This window comes from Hemitrygon akajei, chromosome 20 (genome assembly GCF_048418815.1).
Source record: "Hemitrygon akajei chromosome 20, sHemAka1.3, whole genome shotgun sequence".
NCBI lineage: Eukaryota > Metazoa > Chordata > Chondrichthyes > Myliobatiformes > Dasyatidae > Hemitrygon > Hemitrygon akajei.
This window is the reverse complement of record NC_133143.1, coordinates 38,645,371-38,664,976: the sequence shown is the minus strand read 5'-3', so window position 1 is coordinate 38,664,976 and position 19,606 is coordinate 38,645,371. Positions and strand designations below refer to the sequence as shown.

Here is a 19,606-nt window from a genome sequence, read left to right as displayed (position 1 = left end):
CTTGAATCAGATCATTTATGGCTTCCCTTTGTTACTTGGCCTAGAGTTGAGTTGAAAGCTCGAGCAGACAAATTCTGCCCCGATAAAAGATAAAATTCCTGGAAGAAATGAAAACTATGATCATCATTTCCATAACTCTTTGATTAGAACTCATTTGGTGCTGCGTTCAGATCTGGGCATTGTACATTGAAAGAAATATACTATATCATAATATATGGAACAAAATGACTTGACTAAGGTGTTCCAGATAATTAAATGATTTGATATTGGACGGTAACTCAACCTACTCTTATAAGGCATGCTCCCCAATCCAGGCAACATCCTTGTAAATCTCCTCTGCACCCTTTCTATGGCTTCCACATCCTTCCTGTAGTGAGACGAGCAGAACTGACCCCAAGTGGGGTCTGACTAGGGTCCTATATAGCTGCAACATTACCTCTTGGCTCTTAAACTCAATCCCATGGTTGATGAAGGCCAATGCACCCTATGCTTTCTGAACCACAGAGTTAACCTGTGTAGCAGCTTTGAGTGCCCTACGGACTCGGACCCCAAGATCCCTCTGATCCTCCACACTGCCAAGAGTCTTACCATTAATACTATATTACCCCATCATATTTGATCTACCAAAATGAACCACCTCACACTTATCGGAGTTGAACTCCATTAGCCACTTCTCAGCCCAGTTTTGTACCTTATCAATGTCCCACTGTAACCTCTGATTGCTCTCCACACTATCCACAACTCTCCCAAACTTTATGTCATCAGCAAATTTACTAACCCATCTGTCCACTTCCTCATCCTGGTCATTTATTTAAAAAAGAGAGAAGGGGTCTCACAGATCCCTGAGGCACACCATTGGCCACCTCCACGCAGAATATGATCTGTCTACAACCAATCTTTGCCTTCTGTGGGCAAGCCAGTTCTGGATCCATAAAGCAATGTCTCCTTGGATCCCATGCCTCCTTACTTTTTCAATAAGCCTTGCATGGGGTACCTTATCAAATGCCTTGCTGAAATCTATATACACTACATCTACAGCTCTATCTTCATCAATCTGTTTAGTCACACCCTCAAAAAATTCAATCAGTCTTGTAAGGCATGACCTGCCTTTGACAAAGCCATGCTGACTATTCCTAATAATATTATGCCTCTCCAAATGTTCATTAGTCCTGCCTCTCAGGATCTTCTCCATCAACTTACCGACCACTGATTTAAGACTCACTGGCCTATAATTTCCTGGACTATCTCTACTCCCTTTCTTGAATGAGGGAACAACATCCGCAACCCTCCAATCCTCTGGAACCTCTCCTGTCCTCACTGATGATGCAAAGATCTTTGCCAGAAGCTCAGCAATCTCCTCCCTCGCTTCCCACAGTAGCCTGGGATACATCCCTTCTGGTCCCGGTGACTGATCCAACTTGCTTTCCAAAAGCTCCAGCACATCCTCTTCCTTGATATCTACGTGCTCAAGCTTTTCAGTCTGCTGCAAGTCATCACTACAATTGCGAAGATCCTTTTCTATAGTGAATACTGAAGCAGAGTACTCATTAAGTACCTCTGCTATCTACTCCAGTTCCATTCACACTTGATTGGTTCTATTCTCTGGTTGTTGACTACAGGAGGAATGCGGACAGACTAAGTTCCTTGGCTTACACATCACCGAGGATCTCACGTGGTCTGTACATACCAGTTGTGTGGTGAAAAAAAGCACAACAGCACCTCTTTCACCTCAGACAGTTGAAGAAATTTGGTATGGGTCCCCAAATCCTAAGGACTTTCCACAATTGAGAGCATCCTGAATGGCTGCATCACTGCCTGGTATGGGAACTGTACCTCCCTCAATCGTAGGACTCTGCAGAGAGTGGAGCAAACAGCTCAGCACATCTGCAGATATGATCTTCCCACTATTCAGGACATTTACAGAGACAGGTCTGTAAGAAGGGCCCAAGGGAACCCAGTCATTCCAGCTGCTACCATCTGGGAAACGGTACCGCAGCATAAAAGCTAGGACCAACAGGATCCAGGACAGCTTCTTCCACTAGGCCATCAGACTGATTAATTCATGCTGGCACAACTGTATTGACTGTCCTGTTGTACTTACTATTTTTCACAAATTACTGTTAAGATTTTTACTCATGTATGTGAAGGATGTAAATAATAAAGTCAATTCAATTCAATATTAGGTATCTATCTTCCAAGCACTAGTCAGAATGATGACACAAATTTTTCAAGAGGTTCGGGACTTCTGTGTGCGTGAGGGCCTTCATAACTGATTCTGATTGCCAAGGTGACCCTCTGTATGAAAACACGAAGCAGAATAGTGGAATAGCCCCAAGAAACTGAATACTCCATTGCTACTGCCATTTGGAAGAGTAGATTCAGAACAAAATCCAGGAAGGGAAAGAAAGATTCTAGTTAAAAAGTAAAGAACTAGGCAGAAAGAAATTATTTACTAACCCTTGGAATGAGAATCCTGTTTCAAATATCCCCATTCAGTACTAATAAAGCTGAGGGACACTGCTGGAACACAAATCTCCTCATTAATAAGGCACTTGCGCTGTCAAGTAGATGCCATGACCTGTTAAAGTGAAGTTTAATTGGCAGAGCAAGCAATGCCATTATTTTCCTTTCTGGGCGACATGCAATACAGCTGGCCAGAGCAGAATTTGGTTCAAAGCAATGTTAGATTGATATCCAGTCACATTCATTCTATCTATCTATGCAAGTCAACTTGAAGCTATTATTTCAGAAAATTCACTAACCATATCATTATTGATTAAAATTGGTGTGTTAGTGAGAGCTCAGTTCTGCCAACTGCTTATCAGATACAGCACATCAGCAAAGTAAATGTCTGAAATGAAACATTTCAGACATTTAATTTACTGAGGGAAGCAGGGATTAAGAATGCAAGAACTGGAGATGAACTGATGTTGTGTCTGTAAGAGAGACTCCAATGTTTTACTTGTCCTTTAATTACTCTACACTTTCCAGCAGTCAAGCTTGTGCCTTTAAGGTTCTACATCCCTTTTTGATTAGTTCTACCACCAAAACGATTCAGATCATGGGAAAAGTGATCACCTTAGGCAATGACATCAGCAAAAAGTATTTTTTTTTAATTTTACCAATGCTGAAAAAATATCATAAAATAGAGGCTTATTTGTACACAGCACAAATGAATGCTTCATTAATCTGTTGCCCGACCTCCTAAATGTGAACAGCCTTTTCTTTTCCCCTTACCATAAATGTCCCTTTCCAATTTAATTTGGTGATGTAAGGACATGTTTTGTAATATCAGAAAATACCAGGGATCGTATAAGCTTCTTTCTAGATTATCTCCTGTCTGTATCATTGCAGTTATTTTGCTTAAACTATCTTTCAATATTTTCTAAATTTATCCTGTTTGTTAAATGCCTTTTTAAGCCTGGACAAGCTTTTAATTTCAAAGCTTTGTCGGGAATTTAATGTCTATTATATTAAATATATATACTTGTTAATAAACACCAAGCTGTAAATTCTTTCACAGATCTTCATAGTGTATGAAATTCATACTGAATAAGGGTAGCCCATTGAGCTCCATGAGTGTGTTTGCCATTCAATGATAATAATTACTGATCCATTCTAACAGATCAAGCTCTCAGTCCTAAAATACACACAACTAGAATACTCTCAAAGTAGACAGCCTGAGAATATAGAGCAGAGCAGCACATGAACGTGCCTTTCAGTCTACAATGTCTATGTTGACAACAATGCCAATCTACACTGTACATCTGCCTTAAGTGGTCCATATCAGTCAATCCTCTGTCTGAGTATCTCTTAAACTTTGCTATCATATCTGCTTGCACAATTTCTGCTAAAATATTCAGAGCAACCACCATTCGCCGTGGATAAAAACTTGCCTCAAACATCCTTTCAACTTTCTCACTTTCAACTTAAAGCTATGGTCCCTCATAATTGATAATTGCTCTCTGAGAACAAGGATGATCTATCTACCCTATCTGCGCCCCTCATGAACTTATATACATCTATCTATTAAATATCCCTTCAGCATTTGAAACTCCAGAGAAAAAAAAATGCAAGTTTGTCAAGTACCCTTGGATCTAGATAACATCCTGGTGAACTTCTTTTGCACCCTCACCAAGCTCTCCACATTTTCTGGCAATGTGGTGTTATGCCGTTGGCCCCCTCCTTTGTGAAAATCGCAAGAACTCTAGTTAAGGGGGGTCAACTGACCCAAGAGAGAGAGACGTGCGGAAGACCACGTTCTCCCAAGAAGCAGAATAAAGGTGACTTTGACTATTGTCTCATGGAGACCACGTGAAAAGCCCTCGGGCAAAGTGGGCTGGTTGAGAGAGAGATCGCAATACCTGCAACTTGATTGACACCTGCGATCCCGTGAAGAAGTATAAAGGAGTGTCTGAGGGGAGGACCCTCAGACGCACCCAGATGCACCAAGGAAACACACGAAGGAGAAACGCTAGAAATCCTGCGACAGCGTTTTAATAGCTACAGCCGGTGGTGGGGTTCGTGTGCGTCCTTCCCTTGCCTGTGATTGGCGACTTCACCTCGGAAGACGGCCTAGCTACAGGGGAAGCCACAGATGAGAGTCCATTCCCCCAACGAGACTTCCGACTACCTCCTACAGGTTGGAAAACCTGTCGGGTAAATGCTTCATGTTCTCTGTCTTTCTAACAAAAGTGCACCAACGCGACACTTCCGCCGGCAACTAAGTGAAACTGCCGTGATCTAAAAGACTTTTAGATATCCAGCGAACGATATAAAATCTACATTACCCCTAGACGACGATCGAGCTTGTGTTTTGAATGATTATTATTACACCGGTGTTTTAGATTGAGTTTTGACGATGTATATGATCTGAATGTTTTGTATTAACCATACGTTTGTGCCCTTGTTGAATAAAACGTTTGAAAATAGTAGCATCCGACTCAGCTGATCCATCTATCTTTGCTGGTAAGTTACCTGGTTACGGGGTTTTCGTAACAGTGGTAACTGAAGCTATACCCAATATTCCAAATATGATCTAACTGAAGTATTGTCCAGCTGCAAAATTACTTCCTGAATTTAAAACTCATTGTCTGAACAACTGAAGACAAACATACCAAACACCTTTATTTAAACACCCTCTACACTTGTGTTGCAACTTTAGTGGTGCTATGGATTTGCACCCCAAAAGATCTCTCTGTATGTTACTGTTCCCAAAGTTCCTGCCCGTTACCCCATTGGTGGCATCCGTCGGTCTCGAGAGACCATGGATCTGCGCCTGCAGTTTCCAGGGCGCAGGCCTGGGCAGGGTTGTATGGGAGACCGGCAGTTGCCCAAGCTGCAGGCCTTCCCCTCTCCACGCCACCGATGTTGTCCAAGGGAAGGGCACTAGGACCCATGCAGCTTGGCACCGGTGTCGTCACACAGCAATGTGTTGTTAAGTGCCTTGCTCAAGGACACATACACGCTGCCTCAGCTGAGGCTCGAACCAGTGACCTTTAGGTTACTAGTCAGATGCCTTGCCCACTAGGCCACGCACCATTACCCCATACTTTCATCTTATATTTGACCTCCCAAAAAGTAACACATTATACATCCAGATTAAATTGTGCCATTCCTTGTGCTCTCTGCAAACTTACCAATCAGGCTATTTACATTTTTGGTAAACTAGGTTGAACAGGTGAATGTTGCCTGTTTGGGGCCCTGAATGATGGTGAGAGAAGAGATGCAAGGTATTGCTTTCCTTTCTTTTACTGGTCACAGATGGAGGAGGGGTAGAAGAAAACTGAAGATCTTGTGAACCAAACACAGAACTAATGATATCTTCCACTCAGCTGGCTTCACCTTTCACCTTCCAGTTTGTACTCCTCCTCCTCCCCCCCCCCCCCCCCCCCCACCTTCTTATTCTTCCCCTTTCCTTTCCAGTCCTGAAGAAGGGTTTTGGGCCAAAACATAAGAGTGTTTTTCATGGATGCTGCTTGACTTGCTGAGTTCCTCCAGCATTGCGTGCGTGCGTGCAGCACTCTGGATTTTCAGCATCTGCTGAATTTCTCGTGTTTTTATTTTGCTATTGTTGTGTTGCTTTTTGTGTTCTGTGTTGTTCTGCTGAACATTCTCCTTGTACATGTGATGAATAAATCTGAACCTGAGTTGAACAGCCCAAGTTGCTGTACCTATTTGTTTCACATTAAAAATGGCATATTTGGGTGTAGATGAGGCCCAATGATAGTTGACAATTTCTCCATTGCTGAAACATTAATTGTAAAATTATATGTGATTAAAAAAATTAAATCTGTTTCAAGGCTCCAGAAATCTCCTCTCATCTCACTCAATAACCTGAGATCGATCCTATCAGGCTCTGGGGACTTATCCAAGACCTCCTTCAGCTTGATTATCAATGTACCTTAAAGTATCAACTAACCACTGCCTGACCTTGCTGTCATCAGTGCCCTTCTCCTTGGTGAATACCAATAGTACTTATTTAGTATATTGTCCGTATCTTGCCTCCTTAGTCCTGAAGTAGTCCTATCTTCTCTCTAGTTATCCTTTTGGTTTTCCTTTCATCCTATTTAGCCCTCCCAAATCCCTGTTTATTTTTCCCTTTTCCTTTATATTTCTGAAGGACCCTCATTGAGTTCAGCTTCCTAAACCTTGTACTGGGTGGCAGAGTGAGATATGTCTCTAACAAAGGAGGTGTAAGGCGTTCCTTCCCATCTGCTAGCCTGTAGGTTATCCTTGGGCAAAGTGTAATACCTGATTAGCCACACAATCAAGGTCATGTAAAGCCATGGGAGCAGGTGGTGGATAGTTGTATGAGCAGCTGGTGCATAACACCAGTCCTGTTTACTTGACCACTGATGCCAGGCAGACAATCACTGAAGAGAATTGATACCAGCTGGAGTAATCCATCTTGTAAAGACACTGCCCAGAAGGCGGCAATGGCAAACCACTTCTGTACAAAAGTTTTCCAAGAACACACATGGTCAAAGACCATGATCGCCCATATGACAAGGCACATAATGATGCTGCTGCTGAAACCTCATATCTGGTTCTTTCTACTGTGTGACTAAATTGCAGCCTCTCTCATGAATCCAACCAACCTTTTTTTTAAAAAAAAAACATTTTACTGCCTCTAAGATCAAAATGGAGAAGGCTCTTGAAGTGCTCAAAGATAGAATTGATATAGATGTGTACTTAACAGGCAGTACAGGTGTCGTCGTCGCCCCCTTTACAAAGGTAGAGCGTTCCTGTGAAACCTTTCTTAAGCCGAAATGGTGTAAAGCAAAGAACCATTAATTTATATGGGAAATTTTTTGGTAAAAGAGAAAATCCTCTGTGTAATGTGAAAACAGGTTACTAATGTCATTCTTTTGTAAAGCCGAAGTTGCATAAAACGAACATTCGTAAAGCGGGGGACACCTGTATAGATGTAATAGTCCAAAGGGCTTATTTTTGTATTACCTAATGTTTCTGTCACCTCTTAATCTTCTAAACACTAGGAAATGCAGACCAAGTTGATACAATCTGTCCATATAGGTCAGATTTAAGCTACACATTCATCCTGCTCTATCAGCACTTCCTTCAAGGCATATCCTTCCCTGGGTGCCAAGCTTATAACTGAATACTGCTGTCTTAATTTTGTCAAACTTGTTGTGTACCTTGAACACACACTCAACATTTACACTGTCAATTTAGTATTTTTGTTGATCTGTTCCTGGCGGTAAACATGTACTAAACAAATACTCCAAGTTGTCTGCTGTGCAATCTGGCAGCTGATATCCAGGTATCCTGTCATTGTAATACTACCACTGAATGAGAGATGCAAGTTGACTTTTAATGCTGTTCAATACAAGTAATCTAACTTGTGATTTTATACTGGTACTTACCTTGCACAGATTTCTGCAGACCACCATTTACTTAGTTAAGACAGCTTTCACTTATCCTAATGGCAGATTGGTTGATTTAGTTCTTGTTTGGAGTTGGGGAAAGGGAACTGGATTTTCCAGTATAAACACAAGGTACCAACTCACACACCCACATCTCCTGGAATTTAAGTTCAGTAAACATCAGCATGGTCTTAAACACTTTCTGAAATCACCTCAGTTTCAACTATAAAAGACCCAACTGTTCACTGTTCTGAGAAAGTATCATATTGGCTGAAGACTTCTGGATCTTTAACCACAATAGATATGGTCGTTTGATCCCATTTTTAACCACAGTATTCCGGTATTTATTTATGTGGGAGAGCTTCTTTAGAAAATTACCAGAATTAGCACCATCACAGAGAAATATCCATGCTCAATGTCTAAATATCAAAGGAGGAAACAAGAAGCAACATCTTGTGAAGAGTAAGTTCTCACAGATGATTTCTGGGTTTAAGGGAAGAAAATCTTTCACACACTGTCACAGGTCTGGAGGCGTTCAACAGTTGAAACTTGCATTAATGTTATCTATTTTTTTCTGGTTTATGTGCCTGCTTGTTGATCCTACGATTGTGGTCTGGCCAAAGCTTTTTATCCCACAATAAATCTTATTCTATTTAAAAGCCACTGTCTTGCTAGATTTGACCCCAGGCCCTAATACACAAGAGCCTTTGATTATACAATCTTCAGTCAAATCTGGCTGCATCAAATGGAAGCTGTAAGGCAACATCCACACCAAAGCAGTTCCTCAGAGAGGGAAGGTTAAGATGGCTATTCTTAGGTATTGCTTATACCGCAGCTGGATGTGCATGATTATCCCTGCAGTTTTATAATTCAATGCTTTCCATCCAGAAGAACCAGTTAAGATTGCTGACACTACATAAAAATCTTCTTCAGCAAATAACATGTTCCCTTACCACAGGTGGAACTAATACACTGTGGCAAGCTGATATCCAGGTATCCTGCAAAAGATGCTACGTTCAGAGTGGTAGTTTGGGCGCAAGTGCACAGTAATGTTGGTAGATTTCTGATATTTATATTTCTCGGTTTCATTTCTTACCTTTGAGCCAATGAGTGTGTACAGCCATTGGATACTCTCGTTGTGGCCTATCACCCCATTCATTCCATCCACATAGAGCATAATCTGGCCAAGGGCTGCAGAAACAAAATGCATCACACTTATTTAAAACTCTAGGGAAATCATACTGGGGAGAAACAGCTCTTTTAAAATCAACTATTTAAACAAAACAAGCACTATTGATTCTCATAAAGTCAGTAATCCCATGCAATTTAGACCAGTATTATGATATATCTTCCAATAATAATTAACAAATAGCGTTAAGAAGTATTAAGATTGCACAGGCCTCACAAACATATCAGTTTAACATACAGAAGTCCTTTGTCCTTGTTTGATTGATCTATGGTTCTAACCACTCTTATACAGACCATAAATATTTCAACTACGGCCCATGGGCTTTGCTGCAAAAGATGAAGTCAATAGCCTCGGTTCATTAGGCAGCAGCGGAATTATAGTTTATTCTAAGAATTGAACTAAACTGAAGGCCACCAAGTGCTTGTTGGTGCAGTTGAGTTTCTGAACCTAGCTTTAAGAGTTGTGTGAAATCAAGCAGCCTCCAAAGTGAGCTGCAGATCTAGCATCCAGATGATGCACTTTATCATGGGGGAGGGGAAATTCCTCACAACATTATTTCTACTTCTTTCCAACAATACATCTTGATTACCTTGTAACTATGGGTACTGGTTGGAGGTGAAGGCAAGGTAAAGTGTGAAAAGCAATTGACAAAGATGGGCTAATAGGTTGTTTTTACCCGGAAGAAATACATTACCTTCACCCTGATTTTTTTTAAAGTTCCCTTTTTTGGAAGAAGTATAGTAAAAGGTTGTTGGCATGTGGGAAGAGATAGAGTGAAGAGAGTAAAAGGTAACTAGTGCAGTCATGAAAGTGGCAAAGTTTATCTCCCTTAGGTGAAGAACAGTGATTGTTGGTAAGGAACTTCTGACAAAAAGGCATAAAAATACAGTGTTGCCCCTTCATTCTCTCCTTGCATTCACTGCAGTCAGGCAAAGAGAGATCTAGTTCTGTTAAAAAACAGCCTTCGTGTAGGTGTATCTTTAAATTGCGATCAAGGCACGCTAATTTGTTTTGTGATAATCATAAAAATAGACAGAGCCACGACAAGTTGTGGAGAAAGATCTGCAAAAACAATTTCCTGGAAACAGCTTTATAAAGTTAGAATTAGAAAGTTGTTTGCTGTAATAAGGTTAAGAATCAACTTTGATCTTATAATTTCCTTATTAACCTTGAGGAACACAGTGTTTAGGAAGCATATCAGAAACTTCAATGGAATAAGTGAGGAAAACTGGAAAAAACAATGACCTTTTCTGTTTCAAGGACTAGTTTTAGACAAGGAAATTTTATTTCCTATAGCCAAGATCCAAATTGCTACAGGAGAAAATGTGGCGATCGGTTTAGGCATATCCAATGATCCTTAACAGAAATCTTCAGTTGACCATAAACTTCAGAGTATGAGCACTTGGGAATGAAGGCTTGATAATTTAATTTTGTCGTGTGCTACAGAACACTGGGAAAAAAAGTCTGAAATAAAACCACATAAAATAATTCAAACGGTTGATATAATTTTCTAATACACATTAGAAATTGGTTTTAGGCCCAACGAGAGGCATCTTTAAATTCACTCCTGTTCACCGAACCATGTGCAAATTATAGTCACATTGGAGTGATTAAAATAAATAAAGGTGTTTAATTAAATAGCGTTTTATTAGTTCAAGTAGTTTCTGCCAAATTCAATGGGTGTTTATGTCAATCCTTTATGGGTAAATGTTTGATTCTAATCATTTCAGTGTGGCATTAATTTCAAACATTCCCTTCCCCATTTTCAGTTTATCACCTTGTCATATACTTAGCATCTACTTCATCATTATGTTCCCCTTCGGCACAAGTTCACACATTTTCTGTCATTAAAGTTCCCCTCTTCTTAAATATCTTTCTATTCAACACCATTCATGCACAAGTATCTATCAGTTAAATTCACATTTCCACATGGTACACTTTTCATTGACCACCTATGGCACTCGTGGCTGTAACAAAGAAATAATTTGATAATTATACAAAGCTTGATGATAAAAAGCAGTTGTTATTTACTGGTATACTGCCTTTCAAACTATCCTCCACACTTGTGCAGTATTGACAATAGATGCTCATTCTCCAGGCAAATTCAGAGTTGCTCTGAAGGAAACAAGATTTAGTTATACATCTTCACAGTTCTGTCCCTTCTATTCCACATCTTTTCTTGCTCAAATTAGATAAGAAATGTGCATCATAGGTTAAGACTTTGGTGTACGTTTATACTTTTCAGGCCCTGCTCTCAATAGCATCGCTATAGAAACTGTGTGAGAACTACCAGGCCCCACTAAGAAACGTTGACAGCTCATAAAATAATGATGAATATATACAGAATGTGCCTCGGTGGTTGGTCATATTAAGGCTTCATTTCTTTGTTTATACAAATCCTCCCAGTATGAACGGGCCTTGTATCTTTAATCTAAATATTAAATCTACAGTGATTAGTACATCTGTATGCCTGGCAAACAATTGTCATCTTTCAGCTGTTGTCTTGTCAGAACCCATGACAGCTATGAGCTGAAGATAACAAATGGGTTAAAGTACAGTATGTATTCCATTATTGAAGGAAACCAGGGAAACAATCATTGGCAGATTTCAGCCTTCTAAAAGGCTTCAAGACAAACCACTTCAAGCAAAGTAATTTATTTAACACAATAACTCAGAGATACAAATTCCTCCAATTCCAAAGTTTCTTAAATTCATCAAACCTCAAGTACATATTTGTATCTTTTGCCAGTTTTGTTCCCATATCCTCAGGCACTATGCAAAATAATCTTACTAGTGCAACCAAAGTACATTTCGTGCCCAACCAATAAACCTTTTTAGTCTATGCATTAACCATCAATGTGATATCTAGCCATGAGAAGCACATCATGAAATATCTCTGAATCTACATGGATGGCTGGATATAATAATAGTAATAATAATAATAATAACTTTATTGATCCCGAGTGGGAAATTATTTTAGTGGTATATTTGTCATTCAAGTGCACAGGGATCCCAAATGTCAACCATGAACCTTGTAATCCACATGGCATTCCTCATGATTTATTTATTTATTTATTGTGGTACAGTGTGGAATAGGCCTTTCCAGCCCTTAGAGTCTCTCTGCTCAGCAATCCCCAGATTTAACCCTAGCCTAGTTATGGGATAATTTACAACGACCAAATACCTTGCCAACCAGTCTGTGTGGGAAGAAACTGGAGCACCCGGAGGAAACCCATGCAGTCATGGGGAGAATGTACAAACTCCTTACACGCAGCAGCAGGAATTGTACCTGGGTCGCTGGAATTGTAAAGCATTGTGTGAACCATGATGCTGCCCTGCCGCCACATTAATTTATTTAATTAAATTTTAATCACTGACATTAAGCTGTGTAATGTATATTAAACAACTGAATTTCAGTGACTAGGTATAGTACTATAGCAGTTTGTTTCAGACTTTACAGCGCCTGCAATCACGGTTCAAACAACGCCATTGTAATGCCTATACGTTCACCCTGTGACCTTGTGGGTTTCTCCGTCCTATGGCTTCTTTCTACATTTGAAAGACATAAGGCTGAAGTAAGAAGTGGGCATGCTATATTAGCATCTGAAACATAGATGATGATTGCTGCTCCAGCACATCTTCAAACGGTAATGGTCATTGACTCAAATGGCCTATTTCACTGTGTTTCAATGATTTGATGTACATTTTGATATAAACATGCAGCACAACAGAATTACTAGACCACTAATTTAATTTTCATTTAGAGGTAACAGGCCTTTTCAGCCTAACAAGCCCACACGGATCAATTACACCCATGCGACCAATTAACCTACTAATCCATGCGCCTTAGACATAAGAAATTCTGCAGACTCTGGAAATCCAAATCAACATACAAAACATAGTTGAGGAACTCAGCAGATCAAGCAGCACCTACTGAATGGAATAAAGAGTCGATGTTTTAGGCTGAGACTTTTCATCAGGACTAAAAGAGAAGGGGGGAGAAAGCTAGAGTAGGTAATGTGGTGGTGGGGGGGGGGTAGATAAACCAATACATCTTTGGAAAGTGGGAGCATGACATTAGCCACTGCGTTACTGTGCTGCCCCAATCTTGCAGGCCTTGAGTTTAAGATTAATGGGCATTGTCCAACAATTTGAGAGACACCTTTCCAGAGTGAAGTTATGAACTGTTCCAAACAGTGTGGAAGAAACTTGTAATTCTCTTCTACGAACACCCTTTTAGGTCAAATATTAATTCTGAGCCTGAGAACTTGCAAGTGTTGTATACTCTTTCTTGCAAATATTAATTTTAAAAAAGACATTTTAAACTGTTGAATGAACATTTGCAGCTTTAGAAGTAAGCTGGGGGGGGGGGGGAAGCTTGTGCACAATTTTGAAAAGTGATTAAGAACTTGAGATGTTCCATCCTTCTTGAAGTCTGCAGCTTAACCACAAGATATATTTTAGGCAACACCCTCCCAATTGCCATCCACTATCATAGCTTGAATGCACATATCAACAATTTTAAAGCATAGACAAACTGTGTAAAGGTGCCAATGAGCACAATGAGCACCTGGGCACCATTATTGTCATTTGGAGCCTCCCGGACATTGCAGAGCATTGTGCACAGATACGTTCAGCAGATGTGTAGAGCACGTGAAGTAGACCTTACCATGATAGACATTAAAGATCACCCAATCCACAGAAACTTCAGTACAGTGAGTGATAGGATTTAACCCTCCTGAAGATTCCTCCCTACAAATCACAAGGCCTTGGCTCAACGCGGTCTCCAAAGACAGCTGCCAAGACAATACTGACCAGGAACTTGCCTTAGCAAACATCTATCCCAAGCCAACCTCCAATCCCTTGAATAGTTAGCACTTGTACTAAAGACACAATGATGAACTGTTGCCCAAAGTCTAATGGTAAAAATTGACTGGGCTTCTGCCTACATTCTCATGACTTTACACCTTCCTCTCTAGTCATCCAGATCTACTCCCATTTATTCCAATCTACCATTGGCTCAATAAGAGATCAGCAAAACAGTCCAATGAAACTCCCTTTAAACATGATAATAATTAACAATTAAATGTTGAACATAAAACTATAACCTACAATAACCAATAAGCAAAGTTTAAAATAAAAGATAGAACATTTGGAAAATACTCAGCAAACGAGGCAATGTTTGTGGAAAAGGAAACCAAGTTAATCATCAGGTTGATGATCTCCGTCGCATTCGGCAATATTTGAATGCATTAATGAAAATCAATGCATTAACTAACAAAAGAGATTCAGAAAGGATTAAATGCCACTCTGTTTGAGATCAAAGTTGCAATGGGAGAAATTAGGTGGTCTCATAAACCATTTGAAAAACTCTCCCATAACTTTAGGTTGTCCAAATCAGATAGTTGTCCTGGAATCACTCCCAGTCTTCAATACTTTCTACATTACTAAGAAAGTTTTAACATTCAATGTTATTTCTTCAATTTACAACAAAAACAAAATTTGGAATCTACCTATTTATCTCCAGATGTCCTTGCCCACTGATCATCACCAGACTGAAGGACATTAAGGGATAGTAAAGGCCAAGTAAAGTAAAAGAAAGTAAGAATTATTTTTCTTCACTTTTCACTTGTTCTTAAGCAGCACTGTTAAGAACTTTGAAGTAGAGTCGGGGCTCACCTCAGATAACTCTACTACTGCCTCAACACATGTTCATACTTTAACATAGCACTGTCAGAACACTGCTTTTGATCAGCACATGTAAATTAAAACTAGCTGAAGTAGAATGTCAAATGTCTTTTAGGCTTTAAAAATAAGTCAAAATTATCAGACATACTTTGTGTATATTAATTCTTATTAGATATTTTATGCTCGTGTTTCTTGCTTGTAAAAACTTTTATTTAAAAAAATTCAACTTTCGAAGCCAGTGGCTATTCTTCAAAAGGGATAATCTGTTATAAATTACAAGCACATTATTTTTAGCAGGTTGGTTTATTACTCAATGGTGTCTGAAGACAAATTGTGTTCTATAACATGCATACCGATATATAGGAGGCTACACCGGGAGCACCGAACAGACTCGCAGGTGAAGTGTCGACTCACCTGGAAGGACAGTTTGGGGCCCTGAATGGTAATGAAGGAGGAGATGTCGGGCCTCCTGTACATCAGTGAGACTCGACATAGAATAGGATACCACTTCGCTGAGCACCTACTCTCCGTCCGTCAGAAGAAGCGGGATCTTCCAGTGGCCACCCATTTTAATTCCACTTCCCATTCTCATATGTGCATCCATGGCCTCCTTCATTGTCGTGATAAGGCCACACTTAAATAGGATGAACAACACCTTATATTCCATTTGGGTAGCCTCCAACTTAGATTTCTCAAACTTCCAGTAATGCCTCCACCTCCCCTTTCACCATTTCCCATCCCTTTTCCCTCTCTCACATTATCTCTTTGTCCATCCATTGCCTCCCTCTGGTGCTCCTCCCCCACCCATCCTTTTTTCTTTCTTCCATGGCCTTCTGTCTCTTTCACTAATCAACTTTCTAGCTCTTTGCTTCATCCCTCCCCCTCTAAGTTTCACCTATCGCCTAGTGTTTCTATCTCCCCTCCCCCCACCTTTCAAATCTGTTCCTCAACTTTTTTCCTCCAGTCCTGCTGAAGAGTATAAGGCCGATGCGTTGACTGTACTTTTTTCCATTGATGCTGCCTGGCCTGCTGAGTTCCTCCAGCATTTTGTGTATTGCTCAGACTTCCAGCATCTGCAGATTTTCTCTTGATTGTGATTTTTTTTCTTTGTTTTGTGTTTTGTCTCTGATCCAGTGTTCAGTATTTCTCATAAAAATAATTAAGCAAATAATCTGATTTATGCTGTGTAAAGCTATGTAAAGAATTATTCATAATCATCTTTAAATACCCCAAAATGCTCTGTAATCAAGTACTTTTAAATCACAGTCACCACGCCACAGCAAGGAATCTATTAGCCATTTAAGCACAAGTTCCTGTAAATCATTACAGTGAGCTAACAATTTACTTTTTGATTTTGTCTCTGGACGGTGGACATAACTCTTCTTGTCTTTTCCAAAATTTCACAAGATATATCCAACTAATTGATTATGAAACAGAAGAGTGTTTCGGGGGATACCTGCTAGACAGCTGGATGCTGAGAACTGTGAAACAAAGCACTTGGCGAGAGCAAACAATACAGAAATTACACAGCACTGAGAAAAAAAATGAAGAATAACAAAGAGACTTTAGAATGTTTGTCTACAGTTCCATAAAGTTAGCAAGAATATGTCAAAAAGATAATTAAGGTGTTTGTGATACTTGCCTTAACTGGACAAGGTATGGAACAAATGCAGGAAAGTCATGCCTAGAAATTATAAAACATTAACTAAGCCACTGCCTAAAGGGATCTCACAAGTAGGATGAGATAATTCATTATTTTCACCTCATCACAGGAGAAAGGCTGTACCAATCTGGTCGATAAAGTGAAATTGACTATAATTGGCATCTTATTTATTTATTGAGATACAGTGTGGAGTAATCCCTTCTAGTCTTTCGAGACACACTGCCCAACAAACCCTTGATTTAATCATGGCTGTCAAAGCCGTTACAATGACCAACTAGACTACCAACCGATAGCTCCTTCAACCCTGGGAGGAAACCGGACCATCCGGGGGGAAACCCATGTGGTCACGGGGAGAACATACAAACTCCTCACAGGCAGCAGCAGGAATTGAACCTGCGTCTCCTGTATTGTAAAGCATTGTGCTAACCACTAGGCCACTGTGCCGCCCTATGTACTCATCACTATTGAATGAGACAACTTAATGATTTAAATGAAACCCACTCATGCCTATTATTTATTTGAACTTGGCTTCAGAGAAAAATGAAGTAGAAGAAACGCATGTCCAAAATATGTTTCGCACATGTGGAAGTTGAGGAGGAGCAGCGAGGAAAAATGCAATGTAACAATGATGATAAAAGTGCTTTTCTTTTGCAATGGACCAGTGTATAATGCCCCTGAATCAGAGTAGTTGAACAGCAACACTCCAATATGTGAACTCCACAGAGATATTTTCTTAGTTTATGAAGCTTCCCTGTCCTGTATGGGATGCTCTTTAATTGGCATCTACCCACAACAGTACCATGCTGACCTGAAAAACTTCAACACTACCTCAAAGTATATTTCCATTTTATTTGTAGAACTTGAACTTCCTATGATTAGTTTAGATTTTGTGCACACACATGTATGCAATTTATGTTAATTTACAATCGTCATGTTTGTAATGTACTGTGCTGATGCAAAAAGCTAATTTTCCTTGCCCATGCATGCCTATTACAATAGAGTTGAATGACTCATCACCCCACTTTAGCACTAGTCTATTAGAACTTGGATATGCTGTGTTGAGTTGGGATAGTAACTGGGAATTACTTTAATATTAATATTTAGTGTGAACTGCTGAGTTAAGTGAAAGAATTTAATGGCAAACAATTGTGAGCAGGCAACTTCATCTCAAAGAGACAGAAAATTTCAGAATCTGCCTTTGATACGGAATGTACAGTAATTTCTGCCAGCTTCTGGCAATTGCATAGAACACACAGATAACGCTTCTCACTCACACACAAAAAAAACAAGTCTGGAAAATCAGTCCATCCCACCCCCACTTCACAGCCCACCACCCCACGTACAGAATTATCAATACTGAACAAATATCAGAAGTGTTTGAGATATGGAAAAACAAAGCCATGCATGCCCACTTAAGCAAATGAAGTGCTGTTTACTTAATCTTGGAGAGATAAGTTAAAAAGCCTGACTCATGGGCAAAATGGTTAACAGGTAACTGAGCCCCTCGCATTAATATACAGCCAGGAATTCCGAACAATCACAAATTTGCAGCAATTATTAATCCATCAACGGAAAACGTTCAGAGCAGAAATAGGTAATGGAAAAACTCAAAAAAATAATTTACAATTGCAGGCAAGGAAACTTGATAATTCTCCAACTACCCACTTTAGAATCTTAAAAAAAATACTTGTAGTATAACAATGGACATCAGTGCAAGTAACATTTGGGCGGCACACAGTGTTCAAATTCAGTGCAGCATGTATTTTCTTCAATGTATTATTAACCTGCTTCTAAAGACCTGCCGATTCCCACAGATACCTTAACTATACCTTTTCACACCTGTCTCAAAGTTCAAGTTTAACTGTCATTCAACCACACATGAATACTGTACCCATGAATATAGCCCATCACAACAGCATTACTCCTGTAAAGATGCTATTCCCTTTTCTCATTTCCTTCATCTCTGCTGAATTTGTTCCCAGGATGAGGCTTTTCTTTCCAGGACATCAGCGATGTCATTCTGCAAGGGACAGTGCTTCCCTTTCTCCACACTGATGCTGCCTTCACCTGAATTGCCTCCATCTCCCCAACTTCTGCACTCACCCCATATTCCCATCACCTTAATAGGGATAGAGTTCTTCTTGTCCTAACCTATCACCCCATGAGCCTTTGCATCCAACACATCACTCTCCGCATCTTTCGTCACCTCCAAAGGGACCCCACCACCAAACATCTTTACTTCCCTCCCACTCCGCTTTCCACAAAAAATCCCTCCGTGATTCCCTTTGCCCATTTGTCTCTCTGTACTAGCCTCCCTCCTGGCACTTACCCCTGCGAGTGGCCAAAGTGCGCCACCTGCTCACTCACCTCCCCCCACTCCTCCATTCAGGGCCCCAAACTGTCCTTCCAAGTGTGGAAGCACTTCATCTGTGAAGCTTTCAGGGTCATCCATCAAATCTGGTGCTCCCAATACTGGTGAGACCTACTGTAAATTGGGGGATCACTTCATTGTGCACCTCCACTCCATCCTCCAAAAGTGGAATCTCCCGGTGGCCAACCACTTTATCCCATTGCTGTCCTGACATATTGGCCTGTGGTCTCCTCTTGAGCCACTCTCAGGGTGCAGAAGCAATACCTCATATTTGATCTGGATAGCCTCCAACAAGATAGAATGAACATAGATTTCCTCTTCCAGAATGTCTTTCCCCCTCTTCTTCTAATCCCCACTCTTGCCTCTTACCTCTTCTCACCTGCTCTCCCCATACAGGCCTTCCTTCTTCCCTTTCTCCCATGGCCTAGTCTCCTTTCCAATCAGATTCCTTCCTCTTCAGCCCTTTAACTTTGACCTTTTGCATCACTTATAACCTTCCCCTCTCCCCTCATTTTTATTCTGGCATGCTCGCCATTCCTTTCCCGTCCAGAAGGAAAGTCTCAGCCCAAAATGTCGACTGTTGATTTATTTCCATGTATGCTGCATGACCTGCTGAATTCCTCCAGCATTCCATGTGTGTTGCTATGGACTTCCAGCATCTGAAAAACTTCTGTGTCTAAAGGCCAAACACATTTTCAATCTTTAATGGCAAGTAGCAGATCAATATCCTAAAAATGAATCGGTTTTTGTGTGCTTGTTGACAGAATGATCCTGATTTGGACACCAGGCCACACCCAGTATCCTTACAT

General features: G+C 40.3%; 1 protein-coding gene across 14 annotated transcripts in view; it reads right to left on the bottom strand.

The window, feature by feature from the left end:
* fhod3b (formin homology 2 domain containing 3b) overlaps positions 1–19,606 on the bottom strand; it is a 524,056-nt gene that overhangs the window by 215,396 nt on the left and 289,054 nt on the right. For all 14 annotated transcript variants that reach the window (XM_073024178.1, XM_073024182.1, XM_073024179.1 and 11 more), the window contains one exon: positions 8,983–9,077. In XM_073024178.1, the coding sequence (XP_072880279.1) occupies positions 8,983–9,077 (95 nt within the window). The remainder of the gene's footprint in view (positions 1–8,982; positions 9,078–19,606) is intronic.